Here is a 19,422-nt window from a genome sequence, read left to right as displayed (position 1 = left end):
GGGACGCACGCCCACAGCAGGCCACAAAGTGCCGGAGCTGGGGGACCCCAGGAAACACGGCCTCCCACAGATGTCCAGCAGCTGCTCAGCTCCCTGCCTGCACTCCCAGCACCCTGTCTGCACCCCACACACACCCCACCCTGCGATGTGCACCCAGCTCTCTGCACACACAGGCTGCACAAGCTGCGGCCTGCAGAGGAAGGAGCCCACCTGTGGGTCGCTGCCACGGCTGTCCCGGGCCTGGGCCAGCTGCCTGCCGTCCACGTCCTGCTGCAGCTCCTCACTGCGGGAGGCCTCTTCGCCCCCGGGCACCCAGCCCTGGGAGCAGCCCTCCCCACGCGCCTGCCGCTCGTCCAGCTCCTTCTGGCACTTCAGGAATCGCTGGTTGAGTGCCTGCAGCTGATGACTGAGGCAGACACACTGCTCTCGGAGTCGCTGTAGCTCAGGGGGCTCCCCAGTGGCCGCCAGGAGCTGCTGCTCCAGGGCATGGCGAAAGCGGGCCACGGCTGCCAGGATGGCCTCCAGCTCAGCGGAGTGGGTGGACTTCTGCCGGCGCAGAGCTTCAATTTCTAAATCTCTCTCTGCGATCTTTGCTTCCCTGGCACGCAGGGCAGCTTCAAACTCATGGATCTGGGAGGCTAGGTCCTCAGGCCCCAGCTCGGCCAACTGCCGTGTGGCTGCCTCCTCTGCAGCCTGCAGGCGCTGCTGGAGGGCCTCGAGGGCCTGGCTGTGCTGGCGCTCCTGCTCGGCCAGCCGCTGGCTCAGGGCCTCCTTGGCCTCCAGGGCAGCATGCAGCTCACCCGCCAGCATTGCGGGGGCCTCGGCTCCCTCAGCCGGGAGGCCCAGCAGCTCACTCTGCAGGCTCATGGCCCCGCCGTCCCTGGCCTTGGGAGTCTCAGGTCCCCTGAGTGGGAGCTCCCTCTGCAGCTTCTCGATGACCTCGTGGAGCTGCTCAATCTCCTCAGCATTATCCTTCTGCAGCCGCGCCTGGTTCTCACGCAGAGTCTCAATAATGGATTTCAGCTCTTCAACTTCAGAACTTCTATTACACACAACCTGAAGAAAAAGCACATTTCAGAGGGAATTATATGCATCAACTTCAGAAGTGCCCCAACCCACTTACCATTCTGCCTGAACTCATTCTTATAGAATGGAGAGACTTCACAGCTTAAAACTAGCTGTGGAAGTAACTGACAATGTCACCAAATGACATTAACACCTGAAAAACACCAGAATACCCAGAGACTTCAAGTGGGTCAAAATAGTCAGAAATTCATATCTGCAGCTGCTGGAACACTTCATCAAAGCCACATTCCATCACTGAGGCAGGCCCTGAGCCTGGCTGTGGTGATCCAAGGGAAGCCCTAATGTGGCCACAGCTCAGCTGATGATACTACACACGAATATCTTCACCACCTTCTTATTCACCATGTTAATGTCTGTCCCTCAGTCGAGTTCAACTCTTTGCAACTCCATAGACCGTAGCCTCTGTCCTCTGTCTGTGGAATTCTCCAGGCAAGAATACTGGAGTGTTCCTCACCTTCTAAATGTCCATCTTCTTAACATTTAAGCAACTATGGTTTGGTTTTCCTAAAGGGCATTTAGATCTTAGGTATCATTCTAACACTAGAACAAGAATAAAAGCGAGAAGACCCGACGAGGGAGGTCTGCAGTAATGAAGAATGTGAATGAGCCAGAGCTCACAGCACGCTTTCCACATAGTGCACAGCAAGGATCTGGGGATTCAACGCACCAGGCATCAAATGATGCTTCTACTTGTGCTATTTAATCTAATTCTCAACAGTGTTAAGACAGGAAATCTTATTGTCCCTATTTTAAAGATGTGACAGCTGAAATTTAGATATGAAATATTTTACCAAGACCACAAAGACAATAAATGGAAAATCAGGATTGAAATCTATGTCAATATGGCCCCAAATTCTGTTCTCTTAAGATTACATCAATAGGGACTTTCCTGGTGGTTCAGTGGTTAAGACTCCACGCTCCCAATGAAGGCGGCCTGCGTTTGATCCTTGGTCAGGGAACTAGAGCCTGCAGGCCACAACTGAGAGACCATATGCTGCAACTGAGATCCGGTGAAACCAAATATATTTTTTTTAGAAAGACTACATCAATAGTAGCAACTGAAATACAAAAGAGTTCTAACCAATCTGTGTTCTAGTTCATGAAACTCAATCAATTTGTTATAGGAACATACTTCCTAAACACTGAGAGTTTCACACAATTCTTGGTTTCACTAGTATTGATTAACAACTACTTTAAACACAAATCCAAGCCTGGCCCATAGTAAAAACAAAAGTAAGAAAACTGATTTTTGGTTTTGGTTTGGATGACATAAGCTATGCACCAGGTTCACGTTTATCATACCTGAATGCTACAGTGTGTAGCTGAAAAAAGAAAATTTCTCAGTGTGAGGCAAGACCCTCTGCCTAGCCCCACAAGGTGCACTGCAGGCACCCTCGTCTCTCCCGTAGATGGCTGGAGTCACAGGAGAGTAACTGTCTGTACACACCTGCACATTCAGCATGCTGAGATGAAGAGGTGGGCATGACAAAAGAGCCAAGTCACAATACAAGCAACACACTCAAAATATCAAAGCCGGCACACGAAAATGGCTTTAAAAGTAAAACACAAAAGTCTAAGATAAGTCCCCTGAAATACAGTGCAGTCACAATATTGCTTCTGTTGATGTTTTGGTGTTTAGGTCACAAGGCATGAGGGATCTCAGCTCTTCAATCAAGGAGTGAACCCACACCCTCTGCATTGGAAGGCAAAGTCTTAAGTACTGGATGGCCAGGGAAATCCTGCCAACATTTTATAAGTCCAACAAAACCTTTATATCAATACCTGATTAAAATATGATGCACACACACACATACACACACACAAACCTACAGTGATATCCTTTATAAACACAGATGTGAAATCCACTAACAAAAGATCAGCAAATCAAATCCAACAATATATTAAAAGAGGAGTTCATCACCACCACACAGGGTTTAACCTAGAAATGTAGGTTGGTTTAACCTTCAAAAATCACTCAGTATAATCAACCCTATTATGAGAGTAAAAGAAATATAACTATCTCAAAAGATTTAGAGGAAGCAACATAGAAACAAAAGGGAACTTCTTCAATCAGATGAAAGATATCTATGAAAAGCTTACAGCTAACATTATATATTCTGATGAAACAATAAACACTTTCCTCCAAGATCAGAAACAAGGCAAGAATGACTGCTCTCACCTGCTTTATTTAACGCTACACTGGAAGTGGCAGACATTGTAATAAGGAAGGAAAAGAAATAAAAGACAAAGACTGGAAAGAAATAAAGCTGTACTTGCTGATGGTGTGCTTATCTACATAGGAAGCCTTAGAAATCTATAAAAACACTACTAGTATACGTGAGTTTAGCAAAGTAACGAGATACAAGGTTAATATACAATAATTATATACATATATATATGATGCGTTGGTTCATGGCAAACAACTGGATAATAAAATTAAGCCCATTTCCAATACTGCAACAAAGCTAAACTACTTAAGAATACATTTACTAAAAAATGTTCAAATCTTCTTTCTTTAAAACTACACAGAGTAAGGGGAAAAGTAAATGATAACATTAAAGATGCAATACTAACCCAAGTATTAAAATAAATCATGAAGGAAGGGATAATGCATGTTGAGAGTAAGATGTTAGGATGTCAAACAGCTGCTGGAAAAGAAAGCACAGGAAATAAAGAGCAATAACCACGTCAAAAGAGGTCTTAATAGTGGTGGGAACGTAAGTGTGTAGTTTCCAAAAAAACCCTAAAGATACCATGATTTTAAATGATGAAAGTCTTCACTGACACAAAGTAAGGATAGAAAATGTAACAAAATGTGGTCTTTCAAAGAATCAGAAATCTAATCTACAAGTGGAATTTTGGGTTATTATATCAAAGTAAAGATATTGTTGACACAAAAAATGAGAAATATAATCACAGAAAACAAATGATGTACAGATTTATATATAAGATCAAACCAGTCCATCCTAAAGGAAAGCAACCCTGAATATTCACTGGAAGGACTGATGCTTAAGTTGAAGCTCCCAATACTTTGACCACCTGATGGGAAGAGTTGATTCATCAGAAAAGACCCTGATGCTGGGAAAGATTGAGGGTAGGAGGAGAAGGGGGTAACAGAGGATGAGATGGTTGGATGGCATCACCGACTCAATAAACATGAGTTTGAGCAAATTCTGGGAGACAGTGAAGGACAGGAAAACCTGGCGTGCTGCAGTCCATGGGGTTGCAAAGAATCACACACAACTTAGTGACTAAACAACAAGAAAGAAATAAACAAAAATCCCCAAAGAAAATATCTGTGATTGTCTAGTCTTAATGGGACTAAAATATTTTCCTTATCACATAAACTTTTGAGTATTTATGATATTAGTATGTAAGATTATACTCACATGACCAATTCTAGCACTAAGGACAAGTAACTGATAAAATCACCTTTAAAAATTTAGTCACTGGTTTTAAAGGTATTCCTCGAAGTAACACAAAAGGGTATTAAAAAATTTTGCCGAACAGATAAGGTACCAACACAGATCCCAATAGCCTGTCACTGCAATGTTGTGGTCATTAAGAATTACAAACAGAACTCCTTTATACTCTACAGCCCTTTACACCCTTCTCCAACATTATATCTTCACACCTTCCTCCGACATGAAAAATTAAAAAAAAAATACTATATCCTTTGTGTAAGAACACAGAGCCCTCTGTTGATCCCTAGACACCTCACAAGCTACCGAGAACGTAATGCCCACGTGCAGCGTCAGGCAAGGCCCACCTCACTGAGAACACCACTTCCTGTCCTGGCCAGCTCTGCTTCCGCCGACTCATGCACACGCATCATCTCGCTTTCATCGTTTTGCAGACATGTCTGTGGAAATAACAGTTACAGTGGTAATGATGCCAAGAAAGTGTTACCATGGAAAAGGGTCCCCAGATCTTGAAGACAGGAAATATCCTGATTACATAAACCTGCAGTTTTAAATAGTATTACTAACACTCAGGGCTTCCCCAGTGGCTCAGGAGGTAAAGAATCCACCTGCAATGCAGGAGACATGGGTTCGATACCTGGTCAGGAAGATCCCCTGGAGGAGGAAATGGCAACCCACTCTAGTGTTCTAGCCTGAAAAATCCCATGGACACAGGAGCCTGGCAGGTTATAGTCCATGGGGTTGCAAAAAGTTGAATACAACTGAGCTACTAAGTATGCATGCTAAAACAATAACACTCAATTTGAAAATGTTCTCCTACTTAAGTGCTTTCTGTCTAAACTGACTTATTAGTTTAGCTTTCAAAAACCAAGACTTTATTGCATTTTTCCAGGTAACTCATTTCAAAGCAATCACCAAAGAATAAGCCAAGTATGCTCTCATCTGCCATTATCTATTCATTAAGGAAGAATTCCCACCCAAAGGAGAGCCAGTGTCGAGGACTGACCTAAAACTCCACTTTCACTGAAGATTACAGTTGCAACCTTCAAGAGGAACAGGCATAAACGACATGACCCTTCAGCTTCCTTCCATGAAGTGAGTTCACCCTTATCCAGGCTGCAACCACAGGCAATGCAAGAGTCTAAACTCCACCCATTTCAGGGCCATCTATGAAGGTGATGTTCTCTTTACAACTCTGGTTGTCATCCACATGATACAGAGGTGGTTTTGGTTGTTTGCTTCAAGAGCACAATTACATTAAGAGAGAAGACGTGACAGATTTTTTCCGCTGCTGGAAGGAAGCAACTTTGTCCTGAAAACACCTCTGCTAGAACACAGCCCAAAGTAGGGACAGGGTCCTAAGTCATGACATTTTCTCCTCACAGTTTCTGCAACCAGGGAGGTGGCTCTCCTGCAATTTTACTCCAACAAGAATCCTTCACAAGACTGGACTTCGAAGGTGCAAACAAAAAGCAGAGTCTGGTGGGGAGGGGAAGCAGATGACCTTCACTGATCAAGGTGACTCCGATTCCCACTAAGCTGTCCCAAAAGCTTCTCCCCACCTCCACACACACATTAGAGCTGCTGGGGCCACCCTGCGGGCAGAGCCCTGGCAGCACCAAGTCCCTCTGGCTTCAGTAAGGAGGTGCCCTGTGTCCGGGGGCCCCGGGGGCCTGACTCCCCACAACTGCCAGTCCCTCCGGGGCCACAGCAATTCCACGACCGACTGGATGGAGGCAGGGGGTCTCCCTCACTTACTTTCAGACGGGTGTTCCCCTCCTGAAGCTCTCTGATGCTGGCAGTGGTGCTATTGTCCTGCAGGCCCAATCTCCAGTTCAGATGCAGTATTTCTTCATTCTTATTTACTAAGTCATCTTTAAGATTTTCTAACTGTTCTTTTAAGTTCAAAACCTTGCATTAAAGGAGGTAAGCATTAAAAGTTATGTAATATTCTAATTGACCTTAATAATTATTAAAATCACTTCAAAGATTTAAAGCACATGCCAGAAAAACCCTATAATCCACACAAATGTTAAAACTACGAAGCAAATCCAGTAGGGACAAGCCCACAAACTGGGTCGCATGGACATCCTGCACACAAGCAGGAAGGCCCTGGCAGACACAAACAGCAAGGGGACGCCCTGCGTGGCCCCGCGCACCTCAGCCTCCTGTTGCCTGAGAGCCTCCTGCATCGCCTCCAGCTGGGCTTCGGCATGGTCGAGACAACCGCCCTCGGGAGGCACCGGGCACTTGCCCTCGTCCCGTCTGGACTGCAGCGCGGACACCTGAAGCAGGTTTTTCATCTGCTGCTCCTGTAATGCCTCTTTGTCCTATTTAAGAAAAAATGGTTCATTTTAGGCAAGTGCTTCAGGAAATCAGGGGCCTCAAACTGCTGTTTGCTGTTGCAGTGCAGACCATACTCAGCCCTCCTGAAGCACACCTATGCACACCTGCACGTGCAGTCACAACACACAGACCCAGCCACGCTCCAGAGCCACACCTGCCTGGTGGAGGGCACAGCCCAAAGGGAGCCACCGCACACCCAAGATTCCCCTGTGAGGAAGTTAGCCCAGTAACTATTCAACCCGGCACAAAAAGAATCTCTAAACTGTTAGCAATTTTTTAAAAAAAATCAGAAACAACTTGCCAAAGAACAGGACAATGGCTGATAATACCTCTGTACAATGAAGGTGAACAGCCCATTAATAAGTTTTCCAGGAACATTTAACATAGATAAAATATTAAGTGGGGAAGAAACATGCATTCAAAGTTGTACATGTGGTTCAACTCTATAGAAGAAATAAAGGCGTTTTCTACACCCATGGTCCCTAAGCTCGGCAGCTGGAGTCAGGGGTAAAACTGCCGCGAGCAGGCTGGCAACTGGGGCTGAGGGGCCTGAGCCAGGGGTCCCATCTACACAGCCTGTCCTCAGGAGGGGTCTGCACTTCTTCTAATGGTTCCCAGTGGTGTTTTCAAAAACCAACTCTCCTCCTGGAGGCAGTGTTTTCTCAGAGCCAAAACAATGATGCCAAAATAAAATTTCTCACTGAGTCTCAGAGACTTTCCAGTTAGTAACTGTGAAACTTCCAATGACACAAAATAGAAAACTTGATTCCATGAACCAAATGCACAGAGGAGGTCAGCGCTGACCAGGAGGCCCTGCTACCCCCTCCACCCACCCCCAATCAAGAGATCTGCTCACACTCATCCTACACCCTCAGACACAAGAACTGGTACATCATTGACACAAAATTCCAAACTACAACGTGAAGAACTGTCATTGGAGGTATTTTCACTGGGGAACTGACAAATTCGTAACTCAAAAACTAAAATAATTATAACTAGGCTCTATGTGTGTAATAAAGCAGGATTTCTAAACCTGAAATCTTGAACCGCATGTAACTAATTACTAAGGATAAACTCAGAGTACCTGAGAGACAAAGGAGTGCTAATAAAAATTGGTACAAAACGCTACCACTCTAAATGCGACACTGTGACTGACAGTAAGCACAGAGCTCCTGGGGCCTCCTGAGCCATGAGAGCAAAGGCGGTACCCTGACATTTGTAACCAGCCCCTCCAGCCACACCTGAGTCTGTCACTGAGGTGACTTTGGGGAAGCCTCCGGGTCACCGATGGTTGGGGACTGGCTGCCAGGGTGGTCGACCACGTGACTGAAGGTCAGCGCTGTCAGTGTCATCCTGACCTCCGTGAAGGGAGATGGGCTGAAGGTGGACCCCATCCCCACAGGCTGCACCATGAAGCCTCCACCAAGTACTGCCCTCCCCACACCTGCCCTCCTCAGCGCCTTCACCTGGCGGGTCCCGACCTGCATCTTTTTACAGTAACCTGGAGGGTCAACAAGTAAAGTGTTGGAGTTCCGTGAGCTGCTCTAGCAGATCTACTGAACCCCAAGCGGGGGTCCCGGGACCCTCGGATTTATACAGGCTGACCCTGAGGTGGACGTCTGGGGGCGGGGGCACCGCCGCGGGGCTGAGCCCTGAGCTGTGAGGTCTGGCGCCACCTCCAGGCGGACGGTGTCAGAGCTGAGCTGCATGGCAGGACACCCAGCTGCGGTCACTGGGGCCGAGAGGCCCCACACGCTTGGTGACTGTGTCCACAGCACAGGGAACACACAGCAGAGGGTCGAGGCAGGGGCAGAGGAAGCCCCAGCCCAGCAGCTCAGGGCCCGCAGGCACCTCCACCAGTGGCAGCCCTCGCGTGCTCACCTGCTGCAGGGCCCGCACGGCTCGCCGCTGTGTCTCCAGCTCTTCTTGGAGCTGCAGCAGTTTTCTCGTGGTGCTGGCATTCGTCTCCTCCAGACGCTTGATCTCCTCTCCCTGGATCAGTACTTGTCTGTCTACCAATTCTTTCTTTAGAATCAATTCGTTAAGTCCATCTGATTTTTCTCTCAATTTTTCTTCTAACAATTCAACCTAAAACAACAAAAAATACTTCAGAAACAATAGTTTTTAAAAAATGCCCCACCTTCCAAGTTAAAAAGTACAACACAAAGGTGAGAAAACTGACCTGGCTGCACAGTGAAGCAAAAGAACATGACAATTCTCCATAAAAAGACACACAAAAATAATAGCACAGAATTTGTTAGTAAAATAAAATGAATTTTGATCCTAAGGAATGGAAAGCCACTGAGCAGCAGGAAAAGAACCAAGAACAGATACAGTACCATCTAGGTCAGTGTTAAGAAGCAGGCTGAGCGCAAAGGTTACACCTATGCTCCAACTTCCCAGGTGGCTCAGCGGTAAAGAATTTGCCTGCTAATGCAGGAGATGTAGGTTCAATTCCTGGATCAGGAAGATCCCCAGGAGGGAATGGCAACCCACTGCAGTATTCTTGCCTGGAGAATCCCATGGACAGAGAAGCCTGGCAGGCTACAGTCCCTGGTGTTGCAAAGAATTGGACACGACTTTACAGCTAAACAACAACAATGCTCTGACTGCACAACAGCATGGAGATGACAAATTAGGGACAGAGTGTGGATTAGTGGGCGCGAGGGGTGGGCACTGTTTCCTGTCTGCACGTCTGCACCTCAGGTGCGACTTCTGCAGGATGTCATCACAGGGGAACCAGGTCTTATTTCTTACAATAGCAGGTGAATCCATAATTATCTCAAAATAAGTTTGATTTTTAAAAAGAACAAACAAGTCAACCACAGCGACCTTGGAGAGGAAGCAGCAGACTGATCTGGACCAAACAGAAAGAAGGAAGCAAAGCAAGCCAGAGACAGGACCCTATGCACGAACCCCCCGTCTAGTCATGCAGCAGCAGCACCAAGGGTGCGGAGAGATGGGCAGACACAGACAAGCTCGGAGCGCCTGTACCTCCTTATCCAGCTGTGCCCGCTGTCGTTTCCACGTACATGGAAGGCAAAAACATCATTAGTGACAAAGCTTACAACCATCGTAGAGAACAGCTCCCCCAGGCAGGGCCAGCAGGGGCGAGTGGGTGGGCTGACTTACATGGCTGTCACGGAGGCCCGGGGACCGCGGCCGGGCTGCCTGGCGGAGCTGCTCCTCCAGCCTCTGGATCTCCTGCTGGAAGTCCTCCCGCTCCCGCTCCCGCTCCACCGCTTGCTCCTGTCGTGAGGGGCGGCCTGTTCACACGTATCCCAGCGTCTCCACTGCCCAGTGACACCACCCCCTTCTGCCGCAGGAGTGGAGGACAGGGGCAGGGTGAAGGGCCCCTCTTCTCAGGCACCTCGTACGACAGAGCCATGAGAAGGGGTGCAGCTTCCAGGGGGGGACCCAGGGTGGCTTCTGAGACGTGGGCACAGAGAACGAGCAGACACACGGGGCCACTGGAACCGCCCCAGACCAGGGCAACACTCAAGACACATGCCAGCTGAGCTCAAGTCCGCCCTGACGTCGGCACAGGCACTGCTTAACAACCTGGAAGGAAGCTCCCGGCATGAAGATGACCTCTGGTGATGCAAACGTTATCGCTCAAGACTTACGTCCATGAACTGGCGCTGGCGGCGCAGGTGCTGGTCCAGGGAGTCAATCTGCTGCCTCAGGGCGGCGAGCTCCTCGGCCTGCTGGGCACACGCCTGCTGATGAGACAGCTGCTCCTCTAGCTCAGCCTCCAGAAACCGCATCTGGGACAGCAGGGCTGCACGGTCCTTATCCGCCTGCCTTCTGGCCTCCGACTGCTCCTGGGTGAGCAACTCCACCTCCCTCCGCAGAGCTGAAGATGCAGAGCAGAGGGCCGGGAGCCGCTCAGGGTGCGCATCCAGCAGACACAGGAGATCGCTTGTGTCGCTAGCGCCACAGAGACCGGCACGCACCCACCAGGCCAGAGCAGGGGGCAGCGAGCTCCCCCCACCCCACCCCGCCTGCCACAGGCCGTGACCTGGCAAAGGACAACAGCTGCTTCTGCCGCCTCGACCTGTCAGACCCCAAGCCCACAACCTGCCAAACAAGCCACAGCTCACCCAGAACCCACTGGAAATAAAATGAGAACTTCCATGCACATGAGAAGAGGGGTTGGGGATTACACATTTCAAACAAAATTTGGCTAAGATAAAAAAATTTAAAGCCGGAGGAGAAAATACATCTTTGGTGTCCCCAAATGGCGTTATCAAGTAATTTTCTAGGAATTATGCCTTCACATATACTCTCCAACATGGAAATATAAAATGTGACTTGAGACCTCCACCTGAGGGACTATCAGCCCGGCTGGAAGGTTCCTAGCTGACCCGCTGAACGTATGGGCTCCCCACGTACCAGGATGATACGTCCTGAGGAAAAGGTTGAGCCATCAGCAAAGTTACAGCTGACCTAACGTGGACGGGTGGCAAGGCCACGGGGGCAAGGGAACGGGCAGGTTAATGAGCAGCTTTGCAAACAGGGTCTCCCTGAGATGGACCCCAAGGTGCTGGTACCAGCTGGAAACTGAACCGTTAAATCCCTATGTCTGCATCTACAGTTCACCAGCATTCAGAAGTTAGCTATTTTGGTTTACATAAATGTCAGTCTTTTGTGACAAACTACTGTCCCCACTGACAGCATTCTCAGTAAGTTTTCATGCTAACGATGCAGCAATGAAGGCAAATGGTCATGAACGTGCAGTTAGAACAACACCATTCACAGCTTGGGAGATGCTGCAACGGTCAGCGTTGCCTGGCCAGCCACCCAGACAGGGCCTGCCTGTGTCAGGGCCACTTGACCTTCATCCAAGTAGGGCAGAGGGCAGGCATCCACATAGCTGTTAGGGCCTTGCCAACGGCCAACTCCAGGGCCACAGGCCTTGCAGGGCCCCCAGCCCAGGATAAGGGATGGAGACAGGGCTCCTATGCTCAGGGACTGCACTGGGGGCCCGGAGACGCCTGACCATTTCTCTGTAAGAACACTGAAGATCTAAGCTCCCTTTTATGTAGCCATCTGCCACAAAAGCTCTTAAGTAATTTTACTCTTTAGTAAAAAATTGGCAAAACCTGATGCAAACATAGAGCTGATCACACAGAAATCACTCATTTGCTTCCACAAACCTGAATCCTCGGGTGCTACAGAAACAGGAATGCCTATAAATAAAAACATACAGCACCTTCAGAGATGCAAAGAGGAAGGCTGGTGACTTAGGATATGAAACTCAGAAGTAAGGGAAGGGGACTGTGGCAGGAGATGCCACGGCCTCGGACAAACCTCTGAAACATGCGTGCTTCAAGACACCACTGCTCTGGTCAGAATGTTGTCTTGGGCCCCAGAATTCATGCGCTGGTGTTTAGGGTGATGAGGTCCTGAGGGTGAAGCCTCATGAGGCGTTAGAGCCTTTATTATGAAAGGGGCCTCACAGAGCTCCTGCCCCACTTGCACGTGGACCCAGAGAGAAAGCGTGTCACCAGAAGGTGACCGTCCCAGTGCTCTAGGACTGTGTGTGTGTGTGGGCGGGGGGGTGGTGGTGTGTAACATCTGCAGCGCCCGGCCTCTGGATGGACTAAGGCCACTGCCAGCCTCCATGTGGCAGCAGGTCCCAGTTCCCAGGGGCTTTGGCGCTGACTTTTAAAGACAACAAAGAAAAATACAGGATAGATGGCATCTCCCTGAAGGTGACCATGAGACACTGCAAACTGTATGTCTTCCTACCTAAGGTTAACATTAGACACTTTTCTGGTAATTGTATTTTTAAACATTTATTTGACTGCATCAGGTCTTAGCTGTGGCACGTGGGACTTAGTTCCCTGACCAGAGATCGAACCTGGGCCCCCTGCATTGGGAGCACAGAGTCTTAGCCACTGGGCAACCAGATAACTTCAAATGAAATTTTTAGGTGGCCATTTATCTTGTGAAATGTGAAATAAACCAGAGTCTCCAAGTTGGGGGCTCCAGCATGGAGCTGGGGTCACCAGGAGTGGGCTTCACACACGTCCTTGGTGGAGGCCGTGGACTTCAGACTGGGGCAAATGCAGAGATCCCAGGACTCAGCAAGTACTCGGGCCTTTCCCCCGTGACAGCTCAGTGCTCAGGGTCAGGGTTCAGCCCAGACTGGTTCCTGCCCCCAGCTCCACTTAACAGGCTCTGCAGGCAAACCGCCTTCCTCACCCTTGAAGGCCCGCTTGTCACTGTTCCCTCTCGAATCTGTGTGCTGCAAACTTCAATCCTCTGATCCCAAATAAGCACTTTCAGCTCTGAGGACATGGATGCACGATCGCACACAGGCGGGAGACCTCCCGGCCAGGTGACCTGGCAGCCTTTCCTCTGAGAGCAGCCCCCCGCCCTCGAGCAGCATGAGGAGCCCCCCACTCCGGGCTGTGCCCGCCTCCTCACCAGCCTCCCTCTCTCGGGCGTCCACAGCCAGGGCCTCCGTCTGGCTACACAGCTCAGCCTTCTCCTCCCGTAGCTCTGCCTGCCGCCGCACGGCCCGCTGCAGCTGCTGCCTCAGGCCCTCCAGCTCGCCCACCAGGCCCCGCTCGCTCGCTTCCTTCTGGCCCAGCGCCTCCTGCAGGCCAACTTTCTCCTCCTTGAAGCCCTCGATGATGCCTGCAGACCACGGGGGGCAAGGGCAGGGGCAGGCGGGCTGAGTGCCCGTTTGCACAGGGACACACAGGGCCACCTACCCTGAGGCGCTCCCCTCCCCACACCCCTAGGAAGGGCACTGGACCCTCCCAGCCCAGCCTCTTGCCCTCTGGGGCTCTGCTGCTAACCCCCTCAGGGCCGCACTCACCCTCTGCCTTGTGCAGCTCCAGCGCCAGCTGGGCCTTGGCCGTGCTCTCCGCCTCCAGCTGCTCCAGCAGCTCCTGGTGCTTCCTCACCAGCTGTGCCGTCTCCTCGCTCTTACAGCTGAATTCCTTCTCAAAACGAGAATGGATCTGACGGGCTTCCTCCAGCTGTGAAACACATTGGAAGCTAGCAGCTCTCCTTGTGCAGAATTTTGGTGAAATGCTAAACATTGCGTGAGGAACAATGATTCTGATGCCCGATATTATGTCAGTTACTAATGAAGCAACAAGTTGTCAACGAAGGAAAGTTCTACACATGCAAACACAGACAATGCTGCATGGACACACTGTTTGTGACCATCAGCCCCACAGGTGCCTGTGTGGAATGTGGACAGGGAGCCTGGCACACAACAGGGGTGGGCCACCTGGTGACCACAGATGGAGGACAGGAAGGCTCCCGGGCCGTCACCGCAGCAGGCAGGGCACCTGACACACCTGCACGGCCTGACATCCCCTCCTCCCAGCATGGCCACCACGGAGGCCCTCCCCACAACCCCCCTGGCTGCTGGACCCCAGCCTCCCTTTCCTCCCAAGCTCCCCTGGTGGGCATGTCCAGGCTGAGGGTCTGAATCAAAACGCCTACCCCCAGCCATCCTCACAGAGAGCTCAGCACCTGGCCTGGGCTGCCCGGCCTCCTCCTGTACGTCACCAACTCCGCCCCTTCCAGACCACGCCTCTAAGGAAAGCTGTCAGTTTTTCCTTGAAAACAGCCCCCAACAACGCCTCTCCTCGTGCTCTGCTGAGGGCCCCTGTCCATGTGCTCAGCCACTGCTGCCCCTTCCTGCAGCCAATGGCCCTTGGGCAGCCCCACTGACCCCAACCTCATCAGGGGTCCGTCCTCCCCTCCAGCCACTGCCCCCTGCCAGCTCCCACCTCCCCACAGCCCACCCTGCTTCCCCCCCGACACGCCTATGTGCCCTCTGCAGAGCCCACAGTGAGGGGGCAAGATTTCTGAGGCGCGAGCAAGGCCCCCACAGACTGCCCGCATGCTTGGATGTAGGGCCGTGGGCCAGGTCAGACCTGCAGACCGGTTGCCCTCCCAGGAGATGCTCGCACACGGGGACAGTCAAAAGCACCTGGCTACTCATCACCAGACGCGGCCCCACTCTGTCTGGTTTCTGAGAGAAGACGGGACAAAGCCAGAGGACACACATCTGAGGGTGACACTGCTGTTCTGCCTGCATCCACATGTCCATGTTCCTGAGGCGTCAACAGCGACGTTTCACGTGGAAATGCTTGTTTTTTAACAGGGCAACTTGGGGAAAAGGATCTCTATTGTTTTCCATGTTTTGTTAATTGTCTGGAACATTCTAAGAGGTTAACAAAAATATCCCTGTCTTCAGTAATAATCTCTAAACAAAATTTTATCCCATTTGGAATTAAACTAGCATGTGAGGTACAGCAAGACGCTGAACACACAGGGTCTAAACTAAGTGTACCAAGGTCTTCTTTTCACTCACAGCAAGCCTACTTCCTCACGGGTTTGGGCTCAGAGAAGACATCTGTTTGAGGAAAGCACGTGGGTGAACGTGGCTGCGAGTAACAGGGTTAGACGACACCCACCTGCACGTCTGCTCGAGAACAGGAACGCTTAACAGCACAGCGCCTGCAGGCCCCTGGGGTCGGTGCAGGCCCCTGGGGTGGGGCAGCTCTGCCATCCCCTCACTCCGCCTATCACCCTTCTCCGCGGGGGAGCTGAAGCCCATGTCTTACCTGTCTGGCCGAGTCCAGGACCATCTCCAGGAGGCCATCCACCGCCAGGCCCAGGCTCTGGAAGACCCTCCTGACAGGCTGCTCGCAGTCCAGCGTGCGCTCTGGGCTCAGGAAGAAGCTCTCACACACGTGACTGCTGATCTCAGCCACCGATGATGTCTCTGCACACTCCGCTGCTGTGCCGTCCGGCTCCAGGGAGGCCACATCAAGCCCCGCCCACACGTCGTCCAGTGCAGGGGCTGCAAGCGAATACACTCAAGGGTCGTGCTGCAGGACACCCGCCGGGAGCTGGCCTGGGGCCTCGGTTCAGGGCTGTCAAGGCTCACCTGTGGGGGGGCTCTGGCCCCCGGGCTGTGTGGTGGGCGGGCTCCTGTCCTCCAGGCAAAGCCCCACGCGCTCGCCAATGCGGCTCTTCAAGGCAATGGCAGTCTGAAGCGTCTCCCCAAACAGACCCAGCAGCCGCCTCAGAGTATCCTGGAGAGCTCTCCTGGGGTGGTGGGGGGCACAGCGCAGCGTCAGCCGAGACCAGCCCCGCCTGACCCTCACGCAAGCGGCGTGGTGGTGATCAAGGCACTCTTCTGGAGGCCACATCCAACCTGCCAGCTCTGGGGAGGTGCCCCAAGTAGCACAGGGGCTTCTCCCAGAACCTCCCTCTCAGTCGCTCCCCGTCCTGGCCCCAGCGTGACTGTGTAAGCCCAGCCCATCACTGTGGTGCAGTCCTGCTGGCTCTCAGGAGACACCTGTTCAGAAGTTAGAAGTCAGCCCTAACCCATGACCCATGAGCGTGGGAAGGCAGGCTCCCCATCTCTCACTGGGGCCGCAAGAACCACGGAGTTTGGGGTGTCTAGTTCTCCAAGGGTGGAGTCCGGTCTCTGAGCCACAGCCCCCAGACTGTCTGGGGCATGGGGACCCCGTCCAGGGTGTGGTCCCAGGGGCCCCAAGACATCAGGGATTGTTCCCCAATCCATTCACGACTCACAGCCTCACAGGAAGCTGATACCCCAGACCTGTAACATCCCACCTGCAGCCCCCTCACCCAACCACAAGTCAGCTGGAAACAGCATGCAAGGTCCTCACAGAGACGATGAAACGATGGGTGAACGAGACCAAGCCCGTGCGAGGCGCACCGGCCCGCCGCCCCACCTGGTGTCCTCTGACCCTCAGTGCTGTGTGATGGCAGAGCCACAGCACTGAGGATGAGGGTCTGGGGGCAGCGGGGACCCCAGAGCAGCAGGACCACAAGATCCCAGCAGGGGCAGGCTGAGGGACACACAAGGAGGTACAGAGAGGCCAGCCCGAAAGCTGCACCTTCCCGGGCAATGCTGAGGCAGCGGCCCCGACAGATAGAGACACACATAACTGAACAGCCCCTGGCGCACTCCAGATGCACACGAGCAGCAGAGCTAAAACCTGCCTGGCGTCGGGTGGGATGGGTCCAGCAGGGCCTTCAGTGCAGCAGCACACCTTGTAAACTGGCAACACGTGAAGGGCTGCAAAGCGAGGTGGGGGTATGCGGGTGACACAACTCAGCGCCCACCTTGCGGTTTAAGACCTTCCTGGACGGGAGAATCACGAGGCACAGGGTCCTATCTGCCAGATGCCAACATGCACTCCAGCCATGAGGCAGAGGCGGCCACTGACCTCTCGCCGTGGGACAGGTCCACGTCAGCCTTGAGCATCTCTATGAGAGTGGTGCCCTCCTGGTTCTCCCGTTCCCGCCTCTGCTGAAGTTTCTCCAGTTCGGAATGGCGCTCCTCTATCTCTCGATTTAAGGATAAAATCTGGTCTTTCAGCTGTTTAAGAAAAATTGTCAAAAGTCTCAGTTAGAACAATTTAGTTAAAAATAAGTTTCTGTAAGGAACTTTCTTCGTCTAAGAGCAGCTCTGTGGGTTGAGGGGAAGCCAGCATGGGGCCCATCAGGTACACAAAACGCAGGCCTGAGGACAAAGAGGGTGTGATTTTGAAACCAATTACCTGAAGAAGACAAAACAAACAGTAAACGGTTTCAATGCTGCGCCTGGAGGGAACTTAGGAATAAGTGCAGCTCTTATAACCATGTCCCTGGTTATGATGGACTGGAACACGTGGGTCACAGGAAAAATAAAGAAAAGGGAATAAACGGACAAAGAATGGCATGTTTTAAGATGGCAAACAACGACCAAATGGACAAAACAGACACTGAAGAGGAACTGCATTGCTAGCACATGAAATGTGTGCCTGGACAGCTTGAGGCCACAGTGTGGCCCCGGGTGCCAACGTGTGGAAGGCGGACAGCCCTGGAGTGCTGTGTCCGTGGCTGACGGCCAGTGGCAGGCACTGAGCCCATGGACAGCAGACCTTCTCTCTGCTGGTCCTCCTCCCTCCTCAGCATTTCTATCAGCTCCTCCTCCACTTATGATGGGGTTATATCCCTGGTGGCTCAGCAGTAAAAAACCTGCCTTCCAATGCAAAAGACATGGGTTTGATTCCGGGGTCAGGAAGATCCCCTGGGGGAGGAAATAGCAACCCACTCCAGTATTCTTGCCTGGGAAATTCCATGGACAGAGAAGCTTGGTGGGCTACAGTCCATGGGGCTGCAGAGTCGGATACAACTTAGCGACTAAACCACAACAACAAACCCATGGTAAACTGTGAATATCACAAGTCAAAATGCATTTACCACACCTGCCAATGGACAATCTTGCTGCCATGTCAGTGAACAAAGGATGTTGTGGCCACCCAGCCCCTGCTGCCCTAACGGTGAGCCCTGAAGGGACTCAGGACGGGAAAGCATGGAGCAGCGGCCCCGGGAGCTGAGGTGCAGATCACAGGACTGGCTTCAGTGCGCCCAGACTCCGCATCCGCCCACACACAGACAAGCACTAAGTTCCTTAACTTGAGATGCCCGGTTTTCCTTAATTAACAGCAACCTTTCGAAAGGGAAAAGCAGAGTGGTTTCTTGGTCCAGAATGGCTGTCAGCGCATCGGTCGTTCACCTTTGTGACCACATGGCTGATGCAGGGCTGTGGCTGCCCTGTCCAGCATCAAAGGAGAGTGCTGGACTGCACAGAACTAGCCCCAGAAAGGATGAAAACCCAAATCCAAAATTCCAAGTATGGTTTTCATTGAACATGTATCACTTTCACACCATCGTGAGGTTAAAAAATTCCTAAGTCAAACGACTGCAAGTCAGAGATTGTGTGTATTCAATAACCATTAACCTTAACAAAAGATATGCAAGACCTTTAGGAGAAAATTATAAAATTCAGTGGCAGAAATTAACAAAATCAAATAGAAAGAGATACTCCAGAATCTCAGGATGCCACTGTGCTGCACGGATGCCACGTCTCCCTAAAGGCACGCAGAGGTCGGTGCATTTCAGCCAGTCGCAGCAGGAGACTGACTGAGGAGAAGGGCTGGCACAGCTGGGCTCCCCCATGTGCGGCCCCCAGACCTCCCCAGCATCTGCACTGGGCACCCAGGCACCCAGCCTGACCAGAGGAGTCTAGGAGGGAAGCCAGCGGCTGCCCACACGCACGGGCTTGCTGGCCCCAATCCACTGGGCTGCAAGCAGGACAAGGACACAGCACACAGGTCTCAGGTCAGTCTCCACGGGAAAAACTCAACTCCCTTCCTCACATCCTCCCTGGTGGAATAAAAAGACAAACTATAAAATAACCTCAAGATTTCTTCAGCAAGGCACAGAAAGCATAACACCGAAGGGAAGAAAAGTAGTAAATTCAGCAATCAAGAACATTCATTCATCCAAAGATGACAAAAGGCCGGGGGCGGGGGGGGGGGGCGGAATCACAAATTAGAATACAGAAGTACAAAAAAGACTTCCCTAAATCATTAAGAAAAAGACAAACAATTGTTTCAAATAGAAAAAAATGGTCAATAATACAAAAAGGTGTTTCACAGAAAGGAAAACAAGTAGACCACAAACATGGTAATAGACACAACCTTATCAGTAAACTAAGACCAAGAGA

The 19,422-nt window shown here is 51.3% G+C and overlaps 1 protein-coding gene across 11 annotated transcripts in view; it reads right to left on the bottom strand.

Annotated features, from left to right (window-relative positions):
* PCNT (pericentrin) overlaps positions 1–19,422 on the bottom strand; it is a 104,308-nt gene that overhangs the window by 42,332 nt on the left and 42,554 nt on the right. For 7 of the 11 annotated variants that reach the window (XM_043474643.1, XM_043474650.1, XM_043474651.1 and 4 more), the window contains 14 exons: positions 17,096–17,247; positions 15,781–15,941; positions 15,455–15,693; positions 13,687–13,849; positions 13,290–13,502; positions 12,014–12,046; positions 10,481–10,710; positions 9,987–10,103; positions 9,849–9,869; positions 8,736–8,942; positions 6,668–6,838; positions 6,267–6,419; positions 4,856–4,948; positions 211–1,056 (listed from right to left, as the gene is read on the bottom strand). In XM_043474643.1, coding sequence (XP_043330578.1) covers positions 211–1,056; positions 4,856–4,948; positions 6,267–6,419; positions 6,668–6,838; positions 8,736–8,942; positions 9,849–9,869; positions 9,987–10,103; positions 10,481–10,710; positions 12,014–12,046; positions 13,290–13,502; positions 13,687–13,849; positions 15,455–15,693; positions 15,781–15,941; positions 17,096–17,247 — 2,799 coding nt within the window. The remainder of the gene's footprint in view (positions 1–210; positions 1,057–4,855; positions 4,949–6,266; positions 6,420–6,667; positions 6,839–8,735; positions 8,943–9,848; positions 9,870–9,986; positions 10,104–10,480; positions 10,711–12,013; positions 12,047–13,289; positions 13,503–13,686; positions 13,850–15,454; positions 15,694–15,780; positions 15,942–17,095; positions 17,248–19,422) is intronic. The other 4 variants (XM_043474652.1, XM_043474653.1, XM_043474648.1 and 1 more) reach the window with 3 other exon arrangements.

The sequence above is a fragment of the Cervus canadensis genome, chromosome 7, assembly GCF_019320065.1.
Source record: "Cervus canadensis isolate Bull #8, Minnesota chromosome 7, ASM1932006v1, whole genome shotgun sequence".
Lineage (NCBI taxonomy): Eukaryota > Metazoa > Chordata > Mammalia > Artiodactyla > Cervidae > Cervus > Cervus canadensis.
The sequence above is the reverse complement of the archived record's forward strand: the minus strand, read 5'-3'. Positions and strand labels throughout refer to the sequence as shown.